The sequence below is a fragment of the Asterias rubens genome, chromosome 18 (assembly GCF_902459465.1).
Source record: "Asterias rubens chromosome 18, eAstRub1.3, whole genome shotgun sequence".
Taxonomy (NCBI): domain Eukaryota; kingdom Metazoa; phylum Echinodermata; class Asteroidea; order Forcipulatida; family Asteriidae; genus Asterias; species Asterias rubens.
The window spans coordinates 9,638,246-9,662,427 of record NC_047079.1 but is presented as its reverse complement, the minus strand read 5'-3'; the positions used below and the strand labels follow the sequence as shown (position 1 = coordinate 9,662,427).

At 40.3% G+C, this 24,182-nt stretch overlaps 2 protein-coding genes and 1 pseudogene across 2 annotated transcripts; all 3 read right to left on the bottom strand.

Annotated features, from left to right (window-relative positions):
- Positions 1–872: 872 nt before the first annotated feature.
- LOC117302469 (protein hairy-like) lies at positions 873–7,834 on the bottom strand. The gene is made up of 4 exons (XM_033786423.1): positions 7,522–7,834; positions 5,897–5,995; positions 4,219–4,309; positions 873–2,863 (listed from the first exon to the last, which is right to left on the bottom strand). The coding sequence occupies exons 1-4, from the start codon at positions 7,561–7,563 to the stop codon at positions 1,719–1,721; spliced, it is 1,377 nt and encodes a 458-aa protein (XP_033642314.1). The 5' UTR covers positions 7,564–7,834; the 3' UTR covers positions 873–1,718.
- Positions 7,835–16,884: 9,050 nt separating this feature from the next.
- LOC117302652 lies at positions 16,885–19,079 on the bottom strand. The gene is made up of 4 exons (XM_033786635.1): positions 18,863–19,079; positions 18,757–18,817; positions 18,013–18,240; positions 16,885–17,400 (listed from the first exon to the last, which is right to left on the bottom strand). The coding sequence occupies exons 1-4, from the start codon at positions 19,077–19,079 to the stop codon at positions 17,229–17,231; spliced, it is 678 nt and encodes a 225-aa protein (XP_033642526.1). The 3' UTR covers positions 16,885–17,228.
- On the bottom strand, positions 19,075–22,588 carry LOC117302651 (annotated as a pseudogene).
- Between the last annotated feature and the right edge of the window lie 1,594 nt (positions 22,589–24,182).

Here is a 24,182-nt window from a genome sequence, read left to right as displayed (position 1 = left end):
TACATTTTGACGGTGGACATGCTTAGGGACCTCTCGCTTCTTGCACTTGAATCAAGTCTAGGCTGGAACGAGCACAGCAGCTCGTTTCATTCACTTGTGAAATGACATGGGCCCAATTTCATAGAACTGCTAAGCACAACAATTTGCTCAGCATGACATTTTTTTGCCTTCGATAAAAACAGGATTACCAACCAAATTTCCATGTGATTTTTAGGATAAGCAAACAACAGCTGAATACCAGTAAACAAGCAATATGTAACAAATAGAAATTTGGTTAATAAACCTTTGTTTATCAAGGCAGAAATTTCATGCTAAGCAAATTGTTGTGCTTAGCAGCTCTATGAAATTTGACCATGGTCCTGCTGGCCAACTATCTCAACAACACCCAACTACACACTACATGTATTCTGATTTGTATATAACTTTTATTTATACTTTTTTCGTTTGTTAGTATCTCTTTTATAATGATATGATATTACAGAAAAATAGAACGATTTGATAAATTATCTGAAATAGAAGAAACTGAGTTGCGTAAAGTTAATATAGATTTGATAAAAATAAGAAAACATTTCACTGCACAGCAGTCAACCACAGCAAGCATCGGAAAAATCATTTTGACGAGAGAGGGCGTTTTTCGTTTCCAAACACCATTTTCCAATCAACGTCCGATTAATATAATTAAACTACTTAGTGTACTTTTAACAATTTAAATTAAATTTAAATCAAAGGAATTGTTAGTCGTCAATTACCGTGTGTTTTTCGAGCGAGGTCCGCATAATGTATGGGCCTGAAACACTGTAGATATACATGTACACACATCCACACAGTGTTTTTTACTGTGTAAAAGAATAGGAATTTCCTTAATTAGTGTACATCTGAAAAGAATGTTCACAGAGTGACTGCAACACAAAGCTGCGTGTGTACAGTCTGACAATCCGAGTCCACAGACCTTTTCTCAAATAATACCCATTGCGCAAGCGCATCCTGTTGAACGAGGTGCATGCTGGTCTAGCTAGGGATCAAACTAGAGCGCTAGCTAGACCACCATGCACCTCATTCAACGCATACAGCGCACGTATACCCAGTATTTTTGTGATAAGCTCTATTGTAGCGCCCTCTGTTGTTGACATTATTTCACCTCTAATTATTTCACTAAACGTGAGAACTTTACACACACAAGTACGTGCCTTTTCTCCCGTACATAGTCGAACTGAACTTTGAAAACAAGGAGGAAAATTTGTTTTTAATTTAACTTTAATCGGTTTATAAAATCTTGTGATTGCAATAGAGTGCGGAATGTGTTGTTTTTATACATTATTATCTACTTGGAATATATCCGTTGGTTTTTAAAGCAAGAAGAAAAACAAAACTGCATTAACTTTCAAACATAGTTATAATAATATCCACTTTTTATGGAAATTTACGCATTTTCTGTTCAGAAACCCATAAATTTGGTTCGGCTGCCAAGTATTTTCTTTTAACGAAAGTGTACACGGTTTTAGGATACCCAAAAACAAACGCTAAAACGTTGACAGCTTGCGGATTTTTTTAACACACCTCGGCAAATCATACTAATATAAAACTATAAAAACTGAAATAAATTTCATAATAAAGATCGGCATTCGTTTTTTTCTAAATTTGAAACAATAAGGACTGGACGGATTACTGATTTCAAATTTTGGAAACTTTTCGAGTTAAGCCCTTTTCCTGGGCCATGCTTATCTTTGATTCTGCTCTAAGCCCCATGGCCTCCAATGAGCTCCAATGGCATCCAAAGCCAAAGAAGGCGGATTCGCTAAGGCGAGCCCATTCGGGAATGGGCCACTTACCGCACCGTACGCAGAGGGTGCAACGTAGAACTGCATAGGTAGTGATGCTGGTGCGTAGATGATGCCGTGCTCAGGTGTGCCTTTGGCTGCCATAGTTTCCACACCCGACGGCGTGATTGGTGGGTTCGTAGCTACTGGTACCCGTCTTTCTGGGTTAGCCAGGGCAGAGGACTCAATTCGTACACTGGTTGACCCCATGTTGGGAGAACATCCGGGAACTGGGCTGGGCGCTACGAACACACGACCTCCCCTGCCGTTTGAAGAAGAGCCGACGGTGGGATCGACGTGATTCAAATCGCGATTGTTCCCAGGTGTAGGGACGAACATTGCACTAGACCCTGGCGGAATGGTCACCAACTCTGAGCTCGGTGCCCGTTGACTGGCGACGGGGGCGCTACCCTGTTGCTGATATAAGGGAATAAGTTGACCAGTGGCAACCTGCCCACCGACGAATGAACCCAGTAAGTGTGCCGGTAGGACCACAGCCACATGACCCGCTGGTGGTGACTGTAGATTTATTGGTAGTGCTACCCCCTGTGAGGCAGGGATAATAACGGGTGATTTCTGCGGCTGGACCATCCTGAGAGGGTGCTGCTGCGTCGGGGGTAATGTGGGGTTGTTTGATGAAGAGATTCGTGTAGGATAGTTTGAAGCTGACGCTGCACCAGCGTGTGAGGGGGTCACAGCGTCAGGTGGCGGCATAGGATTCACCGGCTGGACAACCGTGCCTCCACGGCGCCCCACGCCCCGACCATCCACCCGTTCCTCCTCTGGTAGTGTCGCTTTTCTCGGACTCTGCTGCACAAACTGTCCGGTGTTCCACCCACTGCTCCCCGTGACGACACCGTTACTCGGCGAGGCCGGCGGCGCGGAGGCCGGCGTCTGCATCGATGAGGCAAGGTGGTTGAGAAGTCCTGCTCGTGTTTCGGCGTTGAGGGCGCGCTCGTTGACGTCCATAAATCGGCTGACTTCATTCAGGCACTCGTTGAATCCAGCCCTGTATTGTGCGATTGGAAGGACCTCACGTGTCTGCCCTGTGTCAAAATTAAAATAATACAAAAAAACGTATTGAGAGTTGAACATGGTGACACCATCTATTTCTTCCTCCAGGGTGTTTAACACCTCACACATTTTCTTTCGTTGGACAAGTGAGTTCTGCTTGCGACCATTATAATGTATTTAATAAGTATTGCTGAACACCGGTACATCAGGGACGCTTACCCCCTGACAAAAGACCTTGGACACTACATGTATTTGGTAATACTCAAAACACTTTTTAGCAAAAAAGCTTCATAATTTTGGTAACGAGCTATGGAGAGCTGTTGATAGTATAAAACATTGTGAGAAACGGCTCCCTCTGCAGTAACGTAGTTTTTGAGAAAGAGGTACATGTATAAATTTCTCAACCAAAATAATAAAAAAAACTTTGGGTCTGAAGCCCTTCTCAGGCATCTGAAAGAACACACATTATGCAGCAAGGGTGTTTTTTCTTTCATTCTCTCGATCACTAATTGAGTCCAAATGTGTTGTTATTTTTGGTTATTTTATGCATGTTGGGATATACCAAGTGAGAATACTGGTCTTTGACAACGTGTCAAGTGCCTTTAAGGAGGAGCTGACGATGGTATTTAACAATGTGTCGAGAGTGTCTTTAAAGCACTGAGGAGCCGACGATATTCCAACTGAAGTTACACAGTGACTCTGATTTTGTTGTCTGGACTCGTGCAGTGTGTTAGTGCCTAACCTCAATTCCTCAAGTGTGTAGAACATTGCGTTATCTACTAATCTGGTATTAAGGTTTGTAATCAAGAAAGATTGGCAAACAAAACTCTGGTCCCTCGATCAATCCATGATAAATTAATACCCGTTTAAATCCCACGTGTCGTTTGGAGCGTGTTGGTCATTTTGAGAGGGTACGTGATTTAGATTTAGCAAACTTTGACAGGAGCAAAATTTAACTGTAATTCTTTATATTAGTTTTGTGTGAGTTTTCAATAATAAACGCAGGACTGGAATTTCATTCACTTTTTAGAGGACACTTCTATTGCAACGGTTCCCCTTGTGGTCCGCTGGCCCAAAAAAAACCTTCAGTCAGAACTTACTGGTCCTGTTGGCTTTAATCACTGAAAAGGTTAAGGGGCAAAAACACTTGAGCCAGACGGCGACATATAGGCTATTGGGGTGAGGGAACGCTCGTGATATGCATTTTTTTTTTTTATGGGGGGAGGTCGGCATAATTGCAATACATCCAAAGCTGAATCATTACCAAACGTATACCGTATACTAAGGTGACACAGACATCAAGTTAGACATTCCCAAAGGCCCACTTTAAGGGCAAAATTTAAAGCGACAGACTGTCAAAAAAAAAACCACACACATGTAATTGTACCTCCTTGTTCTTGCTGTCGGAGGTGTTTTACCAGCTGAACAGTCTGCTCAAGGATCTCGGCCTTCTCTCTTTTTGAATGACCACCAGGCGTCTGTTGAATAAAACATGAGGGTAGAGCACTATGAACCAATAGGCTTCGAGTAAAGACAAATATGCTAATCTCAGAAACTGTGATCGGGAATTGTGAACCGCCTGGACTGATACATTACGGAGGCAGTGAAGACGATTGCCTCCATGCCCCCTGGTCATTGCCTTGGTGCCCTTGAAATGATACAGTAAAAATGCCCTTTACAAGGGGAACATGCCTTGATGCCCTTGCTCTTTTAAAACGAAGCATATCAGGCACAAAAAAACACAAAATCGAATCTTTGTTAAACCTTCATAAATTCATGTTTCATAGCGTGAGACTGAGAGGTGATCGGTTGCATGCCTTGACTTACCAACAGCGATATTTTTTTGTGGAGAGGCCTACATAAACATTGTTTTTTTTTTTTTTTTTTTTTTTTTAATATAATTTTATGTTTCTATATGTACTGTAAATGTCCATTGTTTACGTAGTTCTGATCATGCGCATAATTCTGAGAACAATGGATTTACCCGGTAAGTCTGCTGCCATCTATCGTCCCAGAAAGTCTCCCATTGTAATCAATTTGTTTACTCCCCATATCTGTAGAATTGAAAAACTAATCCCAATCTTGAACCACCAAATCGAATCTTTGTTCAACCATTTTTTTCCTTTGTTCGTGTTTATATAATGCACCGTCATTAGGCCCTACATAATGTTTATGTCTTATTCATGTATTGAAAATTGTAATCAATTTTGTGGTACCTGTCTGGAGAATTGAAACAAATCCCAAAACCTTGAACCACCAAATCGAATCTTTGCTCAACCTTCAAAAACCCATATTTCGTTATTGCGTGTGAGGTTATCGGTTTTATAAGCACCGGGCCTTGACTTTACCAACAGTGTGATCTTTTTGAGAGGCATGTATAATGACCTCTAGGTGAGACCTAAAATCAACAAGTCACAAAGGTGAATAAACTACATGGAATCCACTTTAAAGTGAGTGTATACTTTTTGTAATGACCCGAAATGGATACTGTATAAGATCAACACATGTCGTGTAAAGGTTAACGTGTATAAGTGCCTGACTACTTGTCGTAGCAGTAATAGCTAGGGCTAACCAGCAAACATGTTAGGGTTATTGCATTTGGTATCCCACTCACTTGTTGCTTAGCAAGTTGTCGTTTGCCTCGTTTTGTTTACAAATACTACATCCGTATCTGAGGCCTCAATGTTGTTGTAATAGCTACCTGATGTGCTTAATCAGAAAATTTGTGTTTTTTTGGCTGCTAAGCAGAAATAAGCATGATACCAGTCAGAAAGTGTAGGCTGGTTTTCCAGTTGTGGTTAGCACACTTTACTTTCTGTGCTGAAGCGGCTCAATGAAATTTGGCCCTGGTATATAATACTCAAGCCTGAAGGCAATAACCTCCGTTCCCCCTGGTCATCATTGGTGCCCTTGAAATCCTCTGCCCCCAATTTCGTCATGGTGCCCCAATGAGAAAGTCCCTTAGTGCCCCTGCTCTTTCGAAACCGAAGCCTAGGGGCCTGGCCGCTACCTTAATAACAACTATTTGTTGAATTATGGTATATGAATAATTTAAACGCAATTACCTCTGAATGACCATTGACTGCCTCTAGAATAGATTGAAGCTTAGATAGACACTCGTTGATGCGGGCCCGTCTCCTTTTCTCCATCAACGGCTTGGAAGACTAATCAACATAAGGAGTAGAGATAAACACATTTAAAGAACCTGGTCATTACTCAAAATAATAGAATAAAAGCCTACTTGGTAACGAGCAACGAATAGATGTTGGTAGTATAAAGCATTGTGAGAAACGACTCCCTCTGAAGTAACGTAATTTTTTTAGAAAGAGGTAATTTCTCACAAAAATAATATTTGAAACTGAGAAAGACTTCAGACATGAGGAGAAGCCTGTCAGTCATCTGAAAGCACACACAACGAAAACCCCCTTTTTCCTCATTTTTTTCCATTAGTATTTTCTATAAGTACCCAATCAGCAGGGCTGGATGTGAAACTTTTGAAGGACCCCAAAACCATAACCAGGGCCCAATTTCATAGAGCTGCTAAGCACAACAATTTGCTTTGCGTGAAATTTCTGCCTCGATAAAAACAGGATTACCAACCGTATATTTCCACATGATTTTCGGGATGAGCAAACATCAGCTGAATACCAGTAACACGTAATATGCAACAAAGGGAAATTTTGTTGGTAATCATGTTTTTATCAAGGAAGAAATTTCATGCTAAACAAATTTTTGTGCTTAGCAGCTCTGTGAAATTTGGCCCAGGCCCATGCCTTAATTAAGTTAGTATATCCCTGCAGTAAGGATTCTGTGAATTATTATCTTTAATGAGAAAGTAAACAACTATAAATTAAGAATTGAGCTCGTCGATTGCAAAGGTATGTTTAAAAAAAAAATGATTCATTAACTGATTATTTAATCGAAATAGTGTTAATGGAATCTGGAAACATAAATAATAAAAAGGAAAATATATTAAGAAAAAAAAGTAACACGAGTCAGTCACTACATAATATTTAATATGCAATGCCTCAACACCGATGATAATTATGTTTTGGCAGAACGGTGATACATGTACATACATGTGGTCCTGTTTTAGTGGTGGTCTATTAATCAGGTTAGCTAACAGTTTCAGTTAATTTATTTCTCCAATTTCAGATTAAATATTCCTAAAATCTCCACAAGATAATGTCTACCAAAGCAGAGACGGTTTTACGGGTATAAACGTTGCCCAGCGACTCAAAAGAAATGAGTGGTTCAAGCTTGTCTAGAAATGTATCCAAACTGAGGAAGTGTTATGGATCGGACCGTAGAATGCCGTCACCTCTAGGGTTGGCCTTGGGGGTCACTTAAAATAGGCCTATTCTCATGGAATTTCTGACTTTTCTGATGACAGGTCCTTCAGTGACTGGAGGCATTTTGGGACTGAGGTTGTTAAATCGCTCTATGCTTCTCGTACTACAGGCTCGTAATTTAAGCACGCGACTGACACCTGTCTTTGTAATAACGTGCAGCTGTTTCAGAAAGTTGAATTTTGCAAATTCACATTTAGTTATCAGTTATTCCATGATTAATTTGAGTCCACGAGTTGGAATAAGATTTATCGATTAAAAAAATTTAAAACAGCGACCCCCCTCCCAATATCAAAAACGAAATAATTAGGTTTAAATGTGAAGAAAAATAAAAGGATTACCTTTCGTTTCTCCTGACTTTTCGACGTCTTGTCCGCTGCCATCCTTCTTCAACTCCAGGAGTTGTCATCTAGTTGATTTTCCCTGAATACATATTTAATACTCGGATCTCAAAACATAATTTTGGTGCCGGGGTGGTAATATTATTTACTTGAAAAGTGATTCACCGGATCTCTGCCATGTATCGGAATGTGGTCACAGGTTTCTACCACGGGTGAGCGGTGCGAATAAAAGAGTGCGTGCCTTTGGCCCACACGACGGCCTCCCCTAAAACCAAAGGTTCTTTCACGAGCCCCTGTCTTTCCAAATCTTACCCGTGTGAAGTCAGGCTGACGACTTTTCCCACGCTTCGCTCTACCTGAATTCCTACGCATTCACGGTATCAGGGCTGATTTGGCCACACGCAAGGCCGAAACAAGAGCAGCCGAAAAAGAAAAGAAGAAAAAAAACCCGTCTCAACCGCACGTGCGAGAGTCGCGGCTTGTGAATGGTCGATAGTGGATCAGCGTGTCTCCAAGTGGCTCCACAACGCCGCTTCTGATTCGTCCAAGGTTTTTGTGGCGACATGGTTTTATCAATGGCTTTATAACAATGCCGTGTTGTTTGTTTCGGCCCAGGTGTTAGAGGCCTTGGTTTGTTGGCAGCGTACCTGTCGTAATGCACGCGCCCGGGCTATTGTTGTGCTCAGTCGAGCGTGGCAACTGTAGTCTTTGGAGTTTACCGGCCCGTGGCTTGGCTCTTGCTCAATGTACAGAGTGAACCCCCAGGCAGCTAGTAGACTGTCAACCGTTTGAATTGAGATAAACTTCGCAAATCCGGGGGATTAAAATCTAAAGTCTGCTTCCTTAATCCCTGTGAGAGCCAAGTAATCTTTCTGGTGGAAAGGTTAGCCGGTTATACGGCGCGAGAGATTCAAGGCTCTGATTTGTCCATGTAAAGGAACTCGCGGTTGGAATTCCTTGAAGTATGTGTGTGACAGAATCGGCAGTGTGTTCCTATGGGTGGAAGCCGTGAACACATTATTATCGTTCCTACTTTAATTGTAATCCGAATTGGGGAAAATACAGTTCTATAGTCATGTGTGCCGAAAAGCTCACTTCGTAAAGTGACAGTTTTACAAGCTGTTACATTTTGAAGGTGGATTGGGCAAGTGATGGTTTCAGTTAGGTTTCAAAAATGACCTTTTCCCGGTATGCTCGGCAAGGCGATAATATGCAAAATAATAACAAACAACTTGTAGCCTAATGGACGACACAAATCAACAGTTGTAAAACAAAATCTAAAAAAATACTGTAAATCTAGCTTGCAGACGAGGAACAAACCACCCAATATGGACGTCATGATCAAACACTTTAACAGTGATTCAAGACTCTTGCATAACAATGGGCCTGTCAGCTCTATATCAGTATCCATGAGCCTCGCTTTCGTCACATACCCCCCCCCCCCGAATCGATGAAATAAATTTGTAAAAAGCGAGGAATCACAGTCCCCACAAAATGATAGCACAAGATCCTTATATGTACAGGATCCCCATACAGTAAAAAAAAAACACAAACATTAAGACAATATATAAAACAATAGGGGAGCAAGGCAAGTAACGGCAAGTCCTTTGCATTGAAATAAAACCCACTCTACCATCGTCCTTTTAGTTAGTGTCGTGAGGAGTCTTAAAAAAATACTTGATTCTTACATAAGTGTCACTTTAAGAGCCGGTCATTGTTTATTTTAGCCTCTCTGTTACCATGTTACGAACCCGGCACCAGGTAGCTACGGGTTAGAAAGGCGAACCCGGATCAAGGCCCCGCCTCTCTACGGGGCTAGTTGATTACTCTGCACACCTGTGTACGTACAGGTACCCTTGAAGGACCCTTTGGTTATCTTAACTATCGACTGCAATACCGTGGGAAAGGCAAACATTACGGCATAGCTACCGGGTCGACGTTGCCTAGTCGTTATGGTTCTCCTCGTAGTTTCGTTTTTGTATATGCGATTGTATACCCAGCTCATTATTTTATGAGACTTTGGTTTTGTGAACTGGGGTCATCCAAAGTTCTTATGTAGCAATTTAGATGCTAGCTGTTGTGGGTTTTACTGGTATCCAGGGATGGGTTTCACATAGAGCTAAGACTAGTCTTATCTCGAGTGAGGACGACCTAACCATAGAGTAAGGACAGATCTGTCTAACTTATTATCGGACTAGCCTCAAGATTGTCAAAACTCCTATTTAGAGTCCTAACTAGTCCTTATATGAATATCTTTGTGAAATCGACCACAGAACCCCCAGTTTACCCGTGTTTCATCCTTGCTCTAAACATGCTTAAAGTTTGCTATAAATAATTTAAAGCAATCAAGATTATCAAGGACACCTGTGCCTTTGTTGTCTGTATAGACCGTGCCAGTCTGAATATTATTGATATAGAGAGAGATTTCCTTAAACGTACACTGGAAAAACTGGGGGTTAAAAATTGACACCATAGTTGGGTTGAGAAAAAAAAGGATCATATTTGCATGTGTTAAAATTAGGCCTACACTAATTTCTTCTGACACAATTTACATTGATGTTATTTTCTGGTTTTCCCTTTTTATTATTATCTATAATTATTGTGACAATACCCAGGGTGTAAACTTTACACCACAGTTTTTGCAGTGTATAAAACTTGGCACAGGGCATAAAGTTTTTACGGGGCATAAACTTTTACGGGGTACAAAGATTTGTCAATTGTTTCTTTTACCCATGCGTGATATGAAGCAGAGGGTCTGCCCCAAAACTGTCTCACACACCTTTAATCTTGTAAGTAAGCACCCCCCATCTTCTAAAGATTTCGTGTTTCTCAGAACACAGTGAAATGATACAATTGGGGGTGGGGGTGGGGGGGGGGGGGTTAACACCTTATAACCACGGAGGAAGAAAATAATCCTCCTCCCCTACGCACGTCGCAAGCACATGCACAAAAAAAAACATCCTGAAACGGAACTTGAGTTTTTATATGGGTCAGTACTTGGAAGTTTTTCAAGTGCCATTTTGAACCAACTTTGGTCTTGCCATTCTTCCATCCCGAGTTGATTTTGATGGTGACTTTGTGTTGTGCAAAATGTTGTCACTCTCAATTTAAAATAGAACTCGCCTTGTCGAAAAAGTTATTGTTGTTGTTGTTGGTAAATGTTGCATTTGCATCGGGGATAAAGAAGAGTATTTATTTTGGTTTTACCGATTTTCACCGATGTGTGTTTAACCATGGTTTAACCTTATTGATGTTTTTCAACAGACTGGAATGTACCCTTTAAACCACCCTGTGCCATGTTTATCTGTTTCATTCCAACACCATTAGTGAGACACTTCGACCTTTACACACCTTTATAATTAATGAGCATCGGAGAAACATTCCTTCACTATCGGAATGATTATTGGGCGACACCAAATTAATTGTCCTCAAATGCATATCAGGGATAACACTTTGTTCAAAAGCGTGGGAACAACTAGAACAACCAATCGATTGGCGATGGTTCGAAAGGATTGTTCACTTTATTGATAACCTTTTGGTGTTTGATTGCCGTTAAAAGTGAGGAAGCTATCGATGCTAAAATGAAACTCTTGACTTTGACCTGAGTAAAGGCTGGAGTTATGACTGGTTTAAAGGCAGTGGACACTATTGGTATTGTCAAAGACTAGCCTTCACAGTTGGTGTATCTCAACATATGCATAAAATAGCATACTTGTGAAAATTTGAGCTCAATCGGTAATCGAACTTGCGAGACAATAATGACAGAAAAAACACCGTTGTCACATATTAGGTTGTGTGCGTTTGGATGGTTGATTTCGAGACCTCAAGTTCTAAATCTGAGGTCTCGAAATCAAATTCGTGGAAAATTACTTCTTTCTCGATAACTATGGCACTTCAGAGGGAGCCGTTTCTCACAATGTTTTTGTACTATCAACCTCTCCCCATTACTTGTTACCAAATAAGGTTTTTTGCTAATAATTATTTTGAGTAATTACCAATAGTGTCCATTGCCTTTAAACATGTCTGATTTGTCAGGATGGTTTACGGTGGTACCATGGCACAACCTTTGGAGTAGTGTTGGTTCTGAATGAAAAGAACCGGGTGGTTGAGTGTAAATAATATAATGTGATCGTCTTCAGGGTGATGCGTGACTTTGTTGCTGCTCAAGTATTCTGCTGTTCCGGTGTCGCATGCAATTATGTCCTCTTTGCAATACTATCCAGAGGACATTATTGCATATGCAATAATGTCCGCCGGACGGTTGTGCATATGCAATCGTGTCCGCCCGGACACATTTGCATGTGCAGTTGTGTCCGCCCTCGTGCAAAACCGTCCTTGCAGTAAATTAAACGACCTTGGACGACGGAACACGTTCGCCCTTCGACGACCAATATAATTATTTGAGCTCAAATGTTCACAGGTTTTTTTTATGCATATTGAGAGACACCAAGTGAGAGGACTGGTCTTTGACAATATTTACCAAATACCAATAGTGTCCACTGTTTTTAAAGAGTGCATTTTCGTTTATAAATGCACCAGTTCAATCGCGAAGTCTGATGCGTTTTGTTTAGACTGACACTTGTATTACGAACCGGTGCAGTTTTCTTCGCAGATGTGTCATTTATTGCACGTCAATACGAAAAACAATCACAACAGTGTCGAAGACGCCCAAAACTATTTGTTCTTTCGACGAGTCGCTACTTTTTTTGGTGCGGTTTTGAGAGCGACCATTCTGTAAATCGAAGCCTGGTATGTTCTATTTACTGGTCTTATGTATTCAGTGTTTACTCCGGGACGTCTTTTAAGCCTTCGTGCAAATATTGAGTCAGTTTTGTGTCTTTTATTATCGGCTTTTGATGTGTTGCCTTGGCTAGACGGGGCGTCTGACCAGTGGGATCATGTTCATAAGAATATAGCACAGTCAAAACTATATGAATCTTACTTTCTAAAAAAAATTATAATGCTTCTTAGAACGCAGAGTGTGTTTTAGGGTAATTACTCTACAAGTTAATGACCATAAAAACTAACTTGTAAAGAGCACATAAGAGATGTTGATACTATTAATTGGTGTGAGAAACCACCCCCCTTTGAAGCAGTTTATTAGAGAAAGAGCCAATGTTCACCTTTAGGGTTAAACAAAAATAAGAAAGGATTTAGGCATGTAGCCTTTCTCGTGCATCTGAAAGCACACAATTCTTTGCAACAATTGTGATTTTTCTTTCGTTTTAATTTCCCCCTTGCCACCATGACCAATTGAGCCAACATTTCCACAAACTTGTGTTTGTTACTTTATGCATAATATCATTTTGGGAAACACCCAAATTGTGAGAATACTCGTTTTTTATTTTTTTTAAAACGTGAAAGTTTACGCATGCTTTATTTAAAAAATGCAAACCCATTACTTTTTCCGTGATTCAAAGATTTGACTGTCATTGCTTGTATGGATTGTCTGTCAATCTTCAATTATTGTGCCCTGGAGTTGCTGACTGTCAGCCTTGAGCATTTAGGTACACTCCTAGCTCTTTAAAAAAAATTATATTCAGTTTACATTTGTTGCAACTGGTGCCTCGCTAATTGTCTTTGTCATAGGAAAGAAATTTGCTAAGCAGTATTTTAACAGCTTTATGAAGCTAGGCCCTGGCTTGTTTAGCATTTACGCATTGGTTGTTACGGTGAGCTCATCGTGCGATGCTCACCGACGCTGAAACCAGAAGTATAAACACACCACTTTACCAAGTGTCTCCTTGAAGAAACATTTGAGATAACAAGGACACACTGAAAGCATCATCGGCTCATCTCATTGTTCGTTCACTTTCTCAGCCAAACATCAATAAGTTCCCTCATCCTTGAGCAATCGAAAACAAGAATGCCACCACACGTTCGATGTGTCTTGCACGTGCACATAGCTAGCTTGCCACACTTTTCCATTCATTGTCCTTTTCGCGCCCAACCGTTATCAACTTGTCCTCCAAAACAAAACTAGTTCGAAACCTTTCGTTGTTTTCGTTTAACAACATCACAAAATGACAACCTGTTGACATCTCCCATGTACACCTTACACAATGAACTATTTACAAGCCCGTTATCGTGTCTGTCTTATTCCCCCGTGATCTTACTTATTCCAATTGTGTACATAGAGACTTAATTTGGAACAATATTTAAAGAGAATAGTTTGATCAAGCTTCTTGATGTTTTGAGGTGAGATGATTTTCGGCCCGTACTGTGAAAAGTGACACCCGAGCCAGTTCTTAATGCATTGCTCCAGACGGAAGAATCGCTTTTTCGTACTAAGGTGTGATGACCAACTGCGTCTGGTGGCACGAAATGCTGGCCCCTCCCCTCCCCCAAACGGCGAACTGTGTACAATGTACACACTTCCTCTAACAGCGCCCCCTCTTTTCATGCGAGCGTGTGCAAGCACTCCCCGAAAATATGTATGCAGTATGAATATTCACGTATTATGATTGCAGCGAATACCCAATGGCCGATATATGTTCCATGTCATTCATAAGACATGCACTTAGCTTGTACACAAATTGCGAACGTGTTCCGTCGACCAAGGGCGTTTAACTTACTGCAAGGACGGTTTTGCACGGGGGCGGACACAACTGCATATGCAAATGTGTCCGAGCGGACACAGTTGCATTATGCAGCAGCGTCCGGGCGGACACGATTGTATATATGCAAAACCGGCCGGCAGACATTATTGCATATGCAATAATGTTTTCCGGATAGTATTGCATAGAGGACATAATTGCATGCGACACCGACGTGAACCTTGACTCTGTAATTAGTAACTACGTTAGGAAAACTGTAGGGGCCAACCTTTAATCGTTGCGCCTTTTTCGGCCCACAGTGAAAGCTCTTGTCAATAGAGGGCGTTATTGTAATTTAACGAGACGGACTTTGTAAGACGGGGGCGTTCTGTAGATAGCTTATAAAAACATATCTGGGAACAAAATGTTATTAAACAGCATGCAGCTCCGTGGTTTTATGAAGGCTACAGAGGGAGAGTTTATACAAACTTGTAAACAAATCAACTTGTTATTATTTGAGAGCACTTATTTCGTTTTACCAATATAATCTTCACAATAAGTTGATAGGAATGCTTGTAAATATCTGTAAAACGAAATCATTTGAACTATTGTTAAGAGTCGTGTCGTAAAGGAATTCGTTTCTCTCAAAAAGTGACTGTAACTGTTCAAACTCTGCAACTGGACATTATACTAACTTCTCTATTGAACTTTGATTTATCAAGCGCGCATCTTTAGACAGTGGACACTATTGGTTATTGTGTATCTAAACATAATATGCATAAATAAAAAAACTGTGAAATGAGCTCAATTGGTCGTCGAAGTTGCGAGATATGAATGACATAAAAAACACCCTTGTCACACGAAGTTGTGTGCTTTCATATGCTTGATTTCGAGACCTCAAATTCTAAACTTGAGGTCTCTCGAAATCAAATTCGTGGAAAATTACTTCTTTCTCGAAATCTACGTCACTTCAGAGGGAGCCGTTTCTCACAATGTTTTATACTATCAACCTCTCCCCATTACTTGTTACCAAGTGAGGTTTTATGCTAAAAATTATTTTTAGTAATTACCAATAGTGTCCACTGCCTTTAATAGTATTTTTGAATACTTACAGTAGGAAAATTGGGATAAAATTACTGAGCATTGTAAAGTATTTTTGGGGCACATAAAATGTTTATATGGATCGCCATGATAATAAAAAACACAAGGAAAGAGCTTGAGTAATGTTTTTAAATCAATGATTTTGAATTTATTTCCAATGAATACTCTGTGATAAACATTAATGCATTTCTAACAGTGCCCAATTTCATAAAACTTTTTTATAGAAAATAATGCTTAGCAAATTTCTGTGCTAAGCAACAATTGGGATAAGCACCAGTCACAACAATGTGAATTTATGGTCTTTTGGCTGGTAATCAGTTTATGCTAAGCAATATTAGTTGGTGCTAAGCAAGTTTTTGTTACCCTAACCCAAGAGTGTAATTTAATCATGAGGTTGTTGAAACATTGGGTTTTCATAACATAAGGGTGTGAGTCTGAATTAAGAACAGACATTGTTCAAAGATATACTGTTTAAGAAATTTGTTTTAGTAAAATCATCAGGAAAAGCTTAGTAACAATCCAAGAAAAAATACTTTTGAAGACACTGGACACTTTTGGTATTTGTCAAAGACTAGCCTTCACAGTTGGTGTATCTCAACATTATGCATAAAATAATTAACAAACCTGTGAAAATTTGAGCTCAATTGGTCGTCAAAGTTGCGAGATAATAATAAAAGAAAAAACACCCTTGTCACACGAAGTTGTGTGGTTTCAGATGCTTGATTTCGAGACCTCAAAATCTAATTCTGAGGTCCCGAAATCAAATTCGTGGAAAATTACTTCTTTCTCAAAAACTATGTTACTTCAGAGGGAGCCGTTTCTCACAATGTTTTATACTATCAACAGCTCTCCGTTGCTCGTAACCAAGTAAGGTTTTATGCTCGTAATTATTTTGAGTAATTACCAATAGTGTCCAGTCTTTAAGCAGTTAAATTGTTAAAGTTAAACAAATACTTTCAGATAAAGTTAGAGGGTACAACGATTTATGGGTACAAAGATAGCAGTTTTGTTTGCAACCATTTAAAGAAGTCAATATGATAATGATAAAAATGTTGATTTCAGCTAACAAATTTACTCATTAAGAACAAACAATTCAATACTTCAAGGTATTATACCGAACTGGTAAGAATTAAACACACCATTGTTAAATTTTAGTTTGAAATCATACTTGTTATGAAGTTCATACTAGAACCGTTTTTTATATGAAACATTTCCTAACTGAAAGTCGAGAAAACTTTACCTAAAAACCTTTTAAAAAAAACGCAACAGCTGGTTTCGGCTGCAACAACCACAATTTAGGACAATGTGTTTGCATACTGACAATTAGGCATTGTTTTTTACTTTCTTTTCTTGACTCACACAGAAGATTGAGCCCACATCTTTCGAGGTTTGTTGTTTCATGTATGTCATTGACACTAACACACAAACAGGCCTGTATGCTTCCATTTTGAAAGGGCAAGGGCACCAAGGCATGTTCTCCTTGGTTAAAGGGCACTCTACCCAATGAGGGTTTTGTACATTTTTACTGGAGCATTTCAGGGGCACCGAGGCAATGGCCAGAGCTGGCCTGTACAGTATGCTTCGTTTTTGGAAGGGCAAGGGCACCTAAGACATTTTCTCCTTGGTAAAGGGAACCCTATGAGGTACGTTATCATAATTTTCTACTGGAGCATTTTAAGGGCACCAGGGCAATGGTCAGAGCAGACCTGTATGCTTCACTTTTGAAAGGGCAAGGGCACCAAGACATCTTCTCCTTGGTCAATGGAACCCTATGAGGTAAATGTAAATTTCTACTGGAGCATTTCAATGGTGCAAAGGCAGGGGGCATGGAGGCAACAAAGAATCAGGCCTTCACGAAACATTAACAAAACACGAACAAAACTTGAACACCGTCTGTGACTTTTTTTTGTCAGCTCTCCCAATCCTGTCTAACCTTTCAAACTTTACAATTCGCTTTTCTTTTCTTTTGCGGTGTGGAGCTGATTTTCTCTAGACCAGCGCAGTAGTCGGGGTTTGGGACAGTGGGTTTCGGGCATGTACGATCTGCACCTTCATCACTACAGAATTCTCTTATCTTTTCATATAGATACCACTGGCGTCTTGCGTCAAGTCCAGGGGGTGGTGTCTGCTGGGGCAACTCCAGAGGTGGCAACGTGTCTGGCGTACGGAGGAGATTGAATTCTTGCTCTTGATCTGTTGGGGATTGAGACGCATAAACCACACCGGGTTCCTCTGAAGAAATCTTGAAAGTAGAGACATTGTTGAAGTAAGTATAGGTTTAGATATTCAAGATAAACTTGCAGTAACACCATGTGGTATGAAGTCTCTCTTATGACTTGAGTAGTGGTAGAGTTGAGAAAAGCAGGTTTGTTTTGACCAGTCAACTCTGGTCATCTTCTTGAGAATCATGAGGTCATTTTCTTTCCATTTTCTGGAAGATGGGCAGTACATGTTTTTTTGTTTATCATCTTCAGAATGACCTTAAAAACTTTGCATGACAGGGCCAAGCGAGCAAGCCCACTGGATTCTAGCTCTGATGTTTCTGATGGTATAGTGTGGGTTCGAGTCTCAGTCTTGACACTTGCGATCTTAAGCAAGACACTTAATGCTTTGTCCCGTTAACAGGATGTATAAAAATGTAGGTGTTGTGAAATTCTTGTTAGAGAACTCAGTTACACTTATCGCTACGAGATGGGGTTTGCCCCTGTGTTTCATGTAATAAATGGATCTCATAGTTCAAAAAACATCAAAAGCAAATAAATTATGCTAAGCGCTTTTTGAGATGCCCAAAGACAATCGAAATAAAAGTAGTTATTATTGTAGTTAAGTAAACAAAAAAGTACAGAAATCTAACCGGAATTGGTGAAACTTCTTGAATCCGATGAGTGGAACGAAGTACTCGCTCAAGAAACTTTGCCAGTCGTAAAGCGGAACGTAAACTTCTTGTGCCTCACTGCCGACGAGCTGGGCCAGGTTCACTTCCGATGCTGTACTCTGTTTGGTCAGGCAAGCAATGTCTTGAAGACATGACACTGGGCTTTGGCGTAACTTCTGCTTCAGTAAACCGAAACACCAATCGGGGCTGAATAATAATAATAATAATAATAATGATTACATTTATATAGCGCTTCATACTAAAAATAAGTTTCTAAGCGCTTCACAATTGGGCGTGGCCTGCGACCATGTAGTTTAGGGAGATGTTCTTGTGTAGACCATGGATGGTACGCCAGATGAGGTAGAAAACCAAGTATCTGATATGATAAATAAACAGAATTATTTATTATAATTTCATTTCATTTTACTTTACCTCAATCATAAAGCAATGTCAAAGCGCTCCGTGGTTATCAAAAGGTTGACTAGGCTTCCTAACGAGTCGTTCGTGTGAGTGTGTCACTGCTCACTAAATGTGTGCACTTGAACTTGCTTATAATAGACATCAACATGGTGCTACATGTATTGTATCCAGTTTCTTGTGTGCTAGACTGATGGCAACTAATACCAGGTGAAAAGGAACCCGACCAGGTCAACTTCCAGCCTCAGTTTGGAAACATAGACAAGATGGTTGCCTTATAATGGCGTCATAATTATGACATTTTACCTGCTTTTATTCTGCCCTGCGCAGTTGTCACAATGCAGACTCAGGCTTTCTTCGCCGAGTCCTTACAGTTCAAAGAAGTGGTGAAGATAGCTGATAGTGGCATTACTGCTGTGTGACGACGCCGTCCCTTCGTCGATTAGATAGTTAATCTGTTGGGGAACGCCCTCACAGCAGACACCGAATAAGCTGCATTTTCGGGGCTGCAGGAAGTACAGGGGGCTAGGCTGAACGGGGTTGGACGGATAATGAAGCTGTTGCCCAAAATCAAAAGAATAATGCATGTCACACTGTCTTGAGCAAGGGGCGTTGCGGCCCAACTTCATATTGCCGTTTCCGACGACTAGTTTCGCATCAGCAACTTGGCTCCTGTATAAGTCCTGCTGGACTTTGACATCTTGAAGGTGGGCCAACTGCTTCCTCAAGGTAGCTAATTTGTAGGCTTCGTCGCACTGGACCGTCTTGACAATGAGGTTGTTGTTTTGTCGGCATTCTTGACAGAGGTCGATTGTTGGTCGGCCGCAGATGATTTCAGGACAAAGTTGTTGCCATAACCTCTTAAAGGTACCGAGTGGAGCTGCCCTGAACTCTAAATCACAAAACAAACAAAAATCAATTATCAATAAAACAAACAGCGGCCTGGACACTTCACTCTTAAGGGCAAGCCCCTTGTCTTGGCATTGGTGCCCCTTCTACAGTTTCCCATAGACTTTTAGATTTATCATCAATAGTTGCCTTTGCCCAATAAAAATGGTCTTGCCCTCTCAATAGGGCACTCCAGGCCTGTGATGGGGCACAGCAATTTTCCTCTGGTTAGCAAACAAATTACAAGCAATATTTTCTGCTTAAGCAGCTCTATGAAATTGGGCCCTGATTGAAAAGTTGTTTAGTACCTGTTGCTCGCAAAGCCTCCTTGTAGTAATCTTTCCAGCAATTGACTTAGAGAGGGCGGACGGTAACAAGCAAAGGTCCGATCCCTTAGAGCCAGGTAGCCTACTAGGGAGTACCAAAGCGTGCTCCTCCGCGAAATTCTGGATGAAACGAAAGATCCTTGTGATGTCCTCATAATGCAACGGTTTCGGACCGACTTCTTCCGGCGGGGAGTCAGGCCGTGTTCCCGATACCACTGCTGTACGGCGCTCACCTTGTTCTTGCTAACGCTTTAAGAAGGATAAAGGAAAAGAGAAACATTAGTCTGGAGGGTAGCAATTTACCCTTGAGTCATGACCAGGATTCAAACCTACTACACCCCTATGACTAGGCCACCAAAACTTGTTGAGTACGGTGCATTGTCTAATATAAAATGTCTATACACTGCTCTAGAATTGAAAAGGTCATGGGTTCGAAACCCACCTGAGTAATATGCCTGTGATTTTTGTTCACAGAGCTTGGGGAAGTACCGAGTATACAGTGCTAACACACATCGGTGTATGGGTAAAACCAAAATGAATATAGAATGTGTATAATCTCCAACTTCATACTTTCAATTGCAGATAAGCTATGATCAGTTTGGATGTGTCAATCTTGATTGACCAGTAACCATCTACTCACACGTGAAGGAATCTGAAGGCGCTGGCACAAACTCTCAAGCTCTTGACGAGGTAAATATTTCTTGATCTTATGCGCTCTTTCAACTCTGATTTCTTTTTGCCCTTGACGAAGATCAACTCACTCGTGTTCATCGATGTGTGAAATATTCCCAAGAGAATCAAGTCTTTCTGACCTAAAAGGAAACATCGAAATATATTATTTACATTTTGGGGGTTTTACAGTGTTCAGATGGTCATTTTTACGCAACTGAACCCATGTGCTCCTACTTCTTAATTAAACAAAGTAAAACCATATTCAGGCCTTGGACTCTGCTCTTGAAGGGGATTCAAATCAATGGGTACAGCTAGAATTTAATTGATGTAACTTATAAACTTTATTGTAAGCTAGCCCTGTATGGACGGGCTATAATAATACCATAAAATTATGACTATGATGAGTAAGCTCAGATTGTTACTATTACAATTCAACAGCTCAGCCAAAGTTCAATCAACAAAGTTTCTACCTTCGTTCAACCCCTGCATGCTAATGCGAAAGTCGAATATCTCTTCATCGGAGAATTGCCGAATACAAGGTTGTCCATCGAAGGTAACACATCCGCAGTTGAACTCGTGAGCCCTCTGCAGTTCAATGTTCGGATCCTCGGCGATTGTGTCCTCTAGGAGGTGGAGAACACGGTCAAGTTTGTCACTTGTCACGATCGGGTCATCATCATCTTCTTCTTCAGAATCATCTTGATTTGAAAAGTCACCCTCATCCTCTACCTTTCTACTCCAGAGTCCCAGACTCTGGAACTTTTCTTTGTCTCAATCCCTTCACTGTCAGTGTCACTATCATCACCGTCTGAATGAACAGAATCGCGAGCGAAGTACTCCAGATCAAACTGTTTCAAACTGGCTTCGTCCGAACTGGAGTTGTCGATGTTTGCATCCGAAATGGACGCAAGTGCCCTCTCGATTTGTGCAATTCGTTTGTCGAGAACCGGTACTTGAATGTTGTCATCAACTTGCTCTGTTACTCGTACTGTTATTTTACTTTTTTTAGTCAGTGTTAGCATGGTTGGACTACGGCCGTGTTGGGCTACACTACATTAGTTTCACACACACAGAAACTTGCACCTACAGTAAGAGTTATTATTGAAAGTAGTGTTATACTTAGCTCTCTAGCCGATTTGTTTGATGACAACTCGCACGTATTCTGTCCGCCATTTTTGTTGTCACTGCATGTAGCGCCCTCTCTAGTTCAAAGTGTGACATAATTTTACAAAATTCAGTGTTATGTACTGTAAACTACCAACTCCTGCCTTGAGTAGGAGACTACAAGTCAGCGAATGGGGATGTGTACTGCGTCATTGGAAACGTAGTTTCATCTCAAGACAGAAATTGTTGGCAGTGTTACAATACAAAACCCCTCACAGTGGTAGGTGAGTCTTAGGCCGTGTCCGAAACGACGACTTCGGCTACAGCTACGGCTAGATCAGCGCGTCTACCAGTGTTGAAGAATAGGCAGACGCGCGCGATCTAGCCGTAGCTGTAGCCGAAGTCGTCGTTTCGGACACGGCCTTAGGCTGGGGGGGGGGGGGGGGGCGTGTACCAAACGGAAACAATTCATTTCAAGTTATCTATTCATCTTGTGTACATGACATTATTTTATTTTGTTATCCGAGTGTACTGCACTTTTGGCACAATTTTAAGAATACCCACCTCTCCTGTTTGCAATAAGTATTTATAGCTGTATTTAGCTACTTGATTATTTATAACAAGTTACTTCAAAAGTTCATTGTTAAGGACCTTTTTATTTTTTTTTATTATAAATTTCAAATTGTTATTACCAAATGTGTTCTTGCCAACTGTGATTTGCCATTTCTTTATTTTTTTTGCCATGTAGCGACTCCTAGTCTCATAAGTAATCATTGCTGTAACTTTAATGACAATTATATTGGTTTTTCTAAGTGAGCGATGGTTGGTTTTCTAATCTTATCAAATTGTTTTTGTGCTCTTTTTAAGTTTATACATTAATATTTTTAATAGTAGTAATGTTTTTCAATGACTTTTTTTGTAAACTGTGCATTTCGGCTTTTTAGCCGCTGTATTGCAGTGTTTTAATAAATAAACCATGAATAATAATAATAATAAAATAATTAAAACCAATGAAAGGGTATGATACGTTTTGGTTATGACTCTGGAAACTACCGACAATCACAAGTTATAAGAAGTTAGAGTATAGAGTATTCGTCCTGCTTGAACATAACCGGCCACAGCGTTTGCATCTTAAAAACTTTACCCATTTTGAAAAATGGTTAGTTTTTTGGAACCTTTTAAATACCGATTGAAACAAACTGTGGGTTTCAACAACAAGCGTGTTGTATTTTAAATAATATATTTAAATTGTTAACTTTTCTTAGTGATGTTAAACTAAAACTCAATTTAGCCTCTGTGAAAAATTAATCAATATAAATAAAATATAATAATTTTTATTATTGTATTAATTTCTTCCCAAACTGTTAAGCTTATAATATTTAACAATTTGTGGAGAGATACGTTCAAAATACAAGTGGACCCAAACAGTAATTCAACATTAGGGATTATTAAACACAGATGCTTGATTTCGGGACCTCAAAATCTAACTGCTGGGGTCTCAAAATAAAATTCAAATAAAAATTATTATCTTTTACTTCTTTCTCGAAAACTACGTTACTTTAAAGAGGGTGCCATTTCTCACAATGTTTTATATCAATAGCTTTACAAGTAAGTTTTTTTCTAACAATTATTTTGAGTATTTACCAATAGTGCCCAGTGCCTTTAACGACAATACCGAAAATTAATTAATTTAATAAGGAAGAGTAAATAAATGTCTCAGTATGACGGCGAAGTTATTGATTTTAAACAATGTGGTACTTTCATTATTTTTGTTGGCTTGATTGTTTATTTTTAATGAGTAAAATTAAGGCCATAAACAGGCACAACACTACTTCTCCATCATCAAGCGTCACCCCTTCCCCCATTAAGCTGCATTAAGCCCTAATGCTTTACATTGGATTTGCCCACACCTTAGCCTTTAATCAAGGCGCACGCGGTGGCATCACCACAGATGTCTCGCACGAAAAACAAATACCAGCGCAAGACATTATTTTGGTGATTGTGTACATCTGGGAGTGCCGCGTGCGCCGTGACTAAAGGCTACCCCACCCCACCTGTTCATCAATAGTAATACCAAATAATGGATCCCACGTTAATTTTCCCATCTGGATTGGCCCCAAATAACTATGTTACCCACCACTTGCATCATCTACATCACAGCTGTCAATCGATCATAAACAAACCCCTGCCCCCCCCCCGAAGCCCCCTCCCCCCTGGCTTGGCCCGAACATTGTTACCCTCACATTATTATTATTGCCCCGCCCCTAATTACTTATTATTATTATCTGAAGTTATTCATCCCAATTTTGTCCATCTAGGTAAGCCAAGATATAGTGTTCTACTCCTCCACCTGTGTAAATTAAAAAATGCATCCCACAGTTAAATTTTCCGAAATTTTTGGGTAGCCCCCAATAATGTCATACCCTCCCTCTATCTGCCCAAACTGGCAAGATTGCTCATCAAGCAAACAATACCTCTGGCCGCCCCAGATCTTTCCCTCTGGCTTGGCCCTAACATGTTGCCCTCTCGGAAAATACCATTAACTTTGTCTGTGATCTGGAAGATTCATCCAACTATTTCCCATATGGGTAGACCTGTATATTTCAAGCCCCCCCCCCCAACCCCCACAATCAACAAGCTATGATAAATCCCAAACATCTCACTTTAACTTCAAAATGGAATTCTCTCAATAATGAGAGTCTCATCACATATTTATCTAACCTCTATTAAATCCTGCATAAA